The sequence below is a fragment of the Cynoglossus semilaevis genome, chromosome Z, assembly GCF_000523025.1.
Source record: "Cynoglossus semilaevis isolate Cse_v1.0 chromosome Z, Cse_v1.0, whole genome shotgun sequence".
Classification (NCBI taxonomy): domain Eukaryota; kingdom Metazoa; phylum Chordata; class Actinopteri; order Pleuronectiformes; family Cynoglossidae; genus Cynoglossus; species Cynoglossus semilaevis.
In genome coordinates, this window is record NC_024328.1 from 17,409,106 (window position 1) to 17,415,315 (window position 6,210).

Consider the following 6,210-nt stretch of genomic DNA (forward strand, 5'->3'; position numbering starts at 1 on the left):
GGAGGGACAGTGGACACATTGGTAGAAGAATGTTAGAGATGGAGCTACCAGGTAGGAGAAAGAGAGGAAGGTCAAAGAGGAGATATATGGATGCAGTGAGGGAGGACATGCAGATAGTTGGAGTCAGAGTAGAAGATACAGAGAACAGGGAGAGATGGAAATCAATGATCTGCTGTGGCAACCCCTGAAAAAAAAAAGGGACAAAGCCGAAAGAAAAAGAAGAAGAGAGTAGTTCAGAGTTAAGGGATGTCCCCAGAAAAACCGCACCACAACCAAAACTACTCTGATTGTTCTCTTTTTCGGGTGGTACACCCCATGATGAGGGATGTACCCTCTGTTTGAACTTTCGCTTCAGATTCAAAAGGCGCTGTTCTGCATCGGTTGTTGGGCATCATGATGCTGTCTGCTTGAAAGGTAGGTTAATGCAGTAGTGCCCCTCTTTGACACTGACAGATTAATTGGCAATGTTCAGTAATTTCTTGTCATCAACCGACATTTCACTTCCTCATACACTTTTTCATTGAAATCAGTGTTATATTGACTCACCAGTAGCTTTTGCAGGTCAATCAAGGAGATCCTATTGGCAGTCATTGTGGCCATCTCCACCCCTTTACTGCATCCTCCTCCCAATGGACTGTTTATCACCCACCCTAACAGTGTTCTTACTGCATAGGGTCCATCCTTTTGTGAGTTGATCACCTGCCAATGTTCCATCACTTTTGCTGCATTCATTCCAATAAGAAGTTCAATGTCAGAGTCTATTTGTGGCAACTGAACTTTACGGAGATAAGGCCATTTCTTTAAATGCTCCTGTGTTGGAATGTTGTCCTTTGTCACTGACATAGATCTTCTACTTCAGGCAAGGGCATAAATGTGTTGCCTTTAAGCTTACTCACTTCTATTCCTAAAGCTAACATACTCTTGATGGGCCTCTCTTGTGCTATTGTTCTCCATGGTTGTGCCAACCTCTATGTGCAGAACGTAGCTGAACTGCCCGGATTAAGAAGAGCATAAGTTTGTTTGATCTTGTAGCCTTTGGCAGACTTCACTTGCACAGGTATAATTGACAGTGCACATTTAGACGTTCCAGCCCCATTGTGCCCACAAGCCTTTTGACACTACCTCTGTGACCTGGCATGGTTGCTCTGACTTGGGGTTCTCACCTTTAACCAGAAAAATGTGTAGCACAGTGGGATGCCTTTGGTTGCAGACATTATATGACAGACGTCCTTTGCCATCTTTGCTTAAGTATCCTTTACACAAACACCCAAGCCAAAGTCCCTTTTAAAAGGTTTAACTTCTCCCTGTGTGTTTTCTGAACATGTCTGAACAATGCTTTATACTGTAAGCACCAACGCAGCAGAGACATGCAGGTTTCACATCGCTGTTCATGCTTGGAGCTACTGGAGCGCTTAGTGCTACCACAATGTATGCATAATAAACTTGGGCCTAGAAGGTGGCTTACTTGCATTGGGTCTTTTATTCCTACTCACCATTGATTCTTGTACGTCTCCAAATATTGAATTGGAGAATATCTTAGCCTGTTTCTCAATGAACTGTACAAGCTCTGTGAACATGATTAGGCTGTTGGTCTAGGGTCTGTAGTGAAAGATTCTTGCTGTGCGAGGTGTCTTCAGGCAAGGAATGGAAGCAGCCGGTAGATGGTCGATTTATTTTAATAACAAACGTCAAACAAAACAGGTCCAACAATAAAGCAAAATAAACGACTGGAGAAGTATTCAAGGAAATCTCGTACAATAGTAGTGTCATGTTTAACCTTGAGATGACCCAAATGCAGGCTCAGACAACGTAAGGAGAAACACAAGGATTTATTTTTTCAAGCGCACTCCCAAAGTAATCACAAGAATTATAGTCAAATCGAAATCAGTGTTCGTCTCCTGCATGACTTTGCACTTGTTTGGAGCCGTTTCATCACCAAGCATTGTCAACTTTGCACTTTGCACAGAAAGACTGACCAAAACAATGCAAGGAACTTCTCTCCAGAGCTAACAAACACAATTATGGAAATCTTTTATGATTGTTTAAAATCTGTTCCCACAGAACAAGAAGCAGTGAAACTAATGTCAAGCCTGACTGCAGTTTGTCAAGAAGGAGGTTTCCATTTGTCATCAACCATCAACATCAACCATCAGTGAGCATGCACATACCAAGAGAGGCATGCTTTCCATGATAAGTTCTATATATGATCCCTTAGACTTTCTGTTGCCACTTACCCTGCCAGCTAAACTGTTGTTGCAGGAACTGTGCCGACAGAGTTTTGGATGGGACGTGGCCATTCCCAAAATCCTATTTGCGCAGTGGACAAAGTGGACCAGGAGCCTTTTACAGCTCTCAGACTTTGGAGTTCCACGCTGTATCAAGACTTTCAGATTTTGGTGAGTTAGTTCACAGTCAGATCCATCATTTCTCTGATGCCAGTGAATTAGGCTATGGAACAGTCAGCTATCTCTCGCTATCTAGAATGACAAATGCAGAGGGAAAAGTCCATGTAGCATTCTTGATGGCCAAAGCAAAAGTAGCTCCATTAAAGTGGCAGACCATCCCAAGGCTGGAGTTAGCTGCAGCTGCTTTGTCTGTCAAAGTGGTACAAGAACATGCTACAAGAAGAACTGTCACCACCTACAAGTAAGTGTTTTGGTCTGACAGTACAACAGCCCAATCCCTGGACAACTACTCTGGCTATGGGGATATGGAATGTCATCTCACTGGGGGGAAAAGAGCCTGAGCTTGTGCAGGAGGTTGAGCGATACCGATTTGATATAGTCGCGGTGAGAGAGGGCGTGCTGACGTAGGCTTGCTTATAGCTCCCCAGCTCTCCAGTCGTGTATTGGAGTTCTCCCCATTGAGCAAGAGGGTCTGGCCGGGTCATTGATCACAGTGTGCTAGCCTACCTAGCCCGGTCAGCTAACACTCCTCCCAGATGTGACAACTCCGTCAACTTTGGTCTGCTCAACATCCGCTCACTCACGAGCAAAGGACATCTCATCCAGGATCTCCTCACCGACTGTAAGTTTGGCTTTCTCTGTTTAACTGAGACATGGCAACAGCCCAACGACTTCTCTCATCTTAACAAATCCACTACTATGGGGTTTGTTTACATCTGTCAACCCCGCAAGCCCAGCCGAGGAGGAGGTCTCGTGATAATTCACCGCGAGAAATGGAAAGTCTCGCTGGTGTCTGTTCCAACCTTCTCTTCCTTTGAATCCATCGTGTGTCAACTGTATGGTCGTACTCCTACCATCATTACAACTGTCTACCGTCCCCCTAAACCCAATAACCAGTTTTTAAACAACTTTGCTGCTCTGCTTACTTATTTGACTACTGTAGGTGCAATGGGTCGAGTGCTGCTTAGGAGCACTCGGTGTTATTAACCAGTCTCAAATTAATAACACAACCAGTCTCGTTAAAGTTATCTTTAATTATTATTTTTAACCTACTAATATAGCAATAATGTATTACTTGAAGTATTACAAATATACTAAAATCAATAGTATTCAATAACAATTAAATATCTGAAGGCCACTGAGGACACATGAAACTCACTCTTCTCAACTTTCACAAACAATTTGTTGTCCAATAGTTAGTGATTGAACTCAATGATCATAACAACAAAACAAGGAGTGTGTGTGTGTGTGTACTTGTGTGCGTGTGTACACGAGTGGTCCTGTAAGAGAGAGAAAGAGAGAGAGAGATGTTGCCTCTTAGCTACCAGGCAAGCGACTAAGCCCCTGAGGCGTTGTTCACATACGCGACTATGCAGTGGAAGAAGAACTGCGAGGTAGAAGGAACAGCAACAGGAAACACGTGAGGCGTGTATGCGCTCACGGAGGTGTGAAAGGGTGTTGTGTACCCGCACCAAGATGCACTCAGGTACAATGAAACAGTGCAGTCCTGAACAGAGAGAGTGAAATTGGGACTGACCCCCGAATTTAAAGGTTGTGGAGGTTACTGATCGTGACGTATGTGGATTTACTGAAAGCAGTGGACTTATGGGAGTTAAAGTCCTTAAAAGGAAAGTGGTAGTACCTACACTACCCTCTCACCAAACAATATAATATTGGGAGATTTCAACATCCACATGGATAATATTAATAACCCTCTTACCAAAGACTTCTCATCCTGCCTGGACAGCTTTGGATTCCAGCAGTTTACTAATGTTCCCACTCATACTCATGGTCACATCTTGGACCTAATTTCCTGCTCTGGTGTCTCTCCTTCCAACCACACAGCTGATGAACTCCCAATAACAGACCATTTCCTCCTCTCATTTAATACAAGTCTCCCTCTTTTTGTCTCTAAGCTGCCCCATCTCATCTCCTGCCGTAATATTAAGAACATTAACTTGGACTCTCTTGTCTCTAGTATTTACCCCCTCATGGATTTTCACAATCTAACCACCCCCAAAGAACTGGTCTCTCACTACAACGTTGGACTTCAACACATACTCAACTCTCTTGCTCCGCTAAAAAACAGGTTTGTTTCCTTCTCCCGTCCTGCCCCCTGGTTTACGCCTGAACTTCAACTCATGAAAGCCAAAGGCCAACAACTTGAACTCCAATGCAAATCCGGATTAACTATTCACAAAGACATTTACAGAAACCACATGCTGCACTACAAGGACTTCATCGCCCAAACAAAATTCAACTACACTGGTTTAATTTGTTCACATGAAGGTAACACCAAATCACTATACTCACTGTATAAGAAAATTGTCCAAGCCCCAGACTCTCTACCATCACATCTGTACTCAACTGTATTCTGTAACTCCCTCATGGCATTTTTTGATGAAAAGATCCAGAAAATTATCCTAGTCCAGAACCCACCTCTGATACTACATCTGAACTCCCCCCTTCTACCCACTCTTTTTCCTCCTTTCTGCTTCCCTCCACCTCAGAAATCTCCGATCTCATCTACAAGTCTAAGCCCTCCTCCTGTCAGCTGGATCCCCTCCCCACAGATTTAGTTAAAGCTTGCCTCCCTTCTCTTGTCACTCTCATTTCTGCCATCATCTACTCCTCTCTTACCACTGGAACTGTTTCTACCTCTTTCAAAATTGCTGCAATAACCCGAATTATTGCAGCATAATATCTTGCAGCATAATATCTTCCGCAAACACTCCATAAACTTCCACTGCTACGCAGATGACACCCAGCTCTACTAGCTCTCTAGCCAACAAACCTGACTCCAACCTCCAGCCCCCTTCTCTTTTAGACTGCTTGACTGAAATAAAATCCTGGTTCACCTCAAATTTTCTTAAACTAAACAGTAATAAAACAGAGGTTTTCCTCATTGGTACTAAATCAACATTATCCAAAACCAACAGTTTCTCTATTGATATTGACAATTGCTCAATTTTCCCCTCCCCACAGATTAAGAGTCTGGGTGTCATCCTCAACAGCACACTATCGTTTCAATCTCATATCAATAATGTCACCCGATCCACCTATTCCCACTTACGCAATATCAAACGCCTCCGCCCCTCCCTCGCTCCCCATACCACTTCCATCCTGGTTCACAGCCTTGTCACCTCCTGCCTTGACTATTGCAACTCCCTCCTCTTTGGTCTCACCCACAAGTCTCTTCATAAGCTCCAACTTGTACAGAACGCAGCCGCCCGCATCATTACTAGAACCCCTTCTATCCACAACATCACTCCTGTCCTGCAACAGCTTCACTGGCTCCCGATCAAGTTCCGTATTACCTACAAGATCCTTCTGCTCACATTCAAAGCCATCCACAGCTCTGCTCCACCATACATCTCAGATCTTCTTTATGTCGCTGTTCCCTCCCGCTTTCTCAGATTGTCCTCCTCCATTCATCTGACTGTCCCCTCCGCTCGTCTCGCCACCATGGGGTACAGAGCTTTCAGTCGCTCTGCTCCCCAGCTCTGGAACTCTCTACCCCCGTCCTGAGGAACATCAATTCACTCCCACAATTCAAGTCTGCACTTAAAACTCATCTGTTTAAAATTGCCTTCTCTATCTAATATTTCACTGTTGTATTTGAACTTGTTCTTAATGTTTTAATGTTTTATTGTTTTTTAATGCTGTGTTGTTATCTTTGTGTTCACTGTAAGGTGTCCTTGGGTGACACAAAGGCGCCTATGAAATAAAATGTATTATTATTATTATTATCTCTCATTAGAGAAAATGGATGTTTGACTGTTGTTTGACTGTTGTAACTAACGTG

General features: G+C 43.6%; 1 protein-coding gene across 1 annotated transcript; it reads left to right on the plus strand.

Annotated features, from left to right (window-relative positions):
- The first annotated feature begins 5,162 nt into the window (after positions 1-5,162).
- LOC112486506 (uncharacterized) lies at positions 5,163-5,970 on the plus strand. The gene has a single exon (XM_025053442.1). It carries the CDS (start codon positions 5,163-5,165, stop codon positions 5,931-5,933), a length of 771 nt encoding a protein of 256 aa, XP_024909210.1. The 3' UTR covers positions 5,934-5,970.
- The last annotated feature ends 240 nt before the right edge of the window (positions 5,971-6,210 follow it).

What these genes read in the sequence shown, in the direction of transcription:
- LOC112486506 (XM_025053442.1), top strand. Translation starts at nt 5,163, where the DNA reads ATGACACCCAGCTCTACTAGCTCTCTAGCCAACAAACCTGACTCCAAC.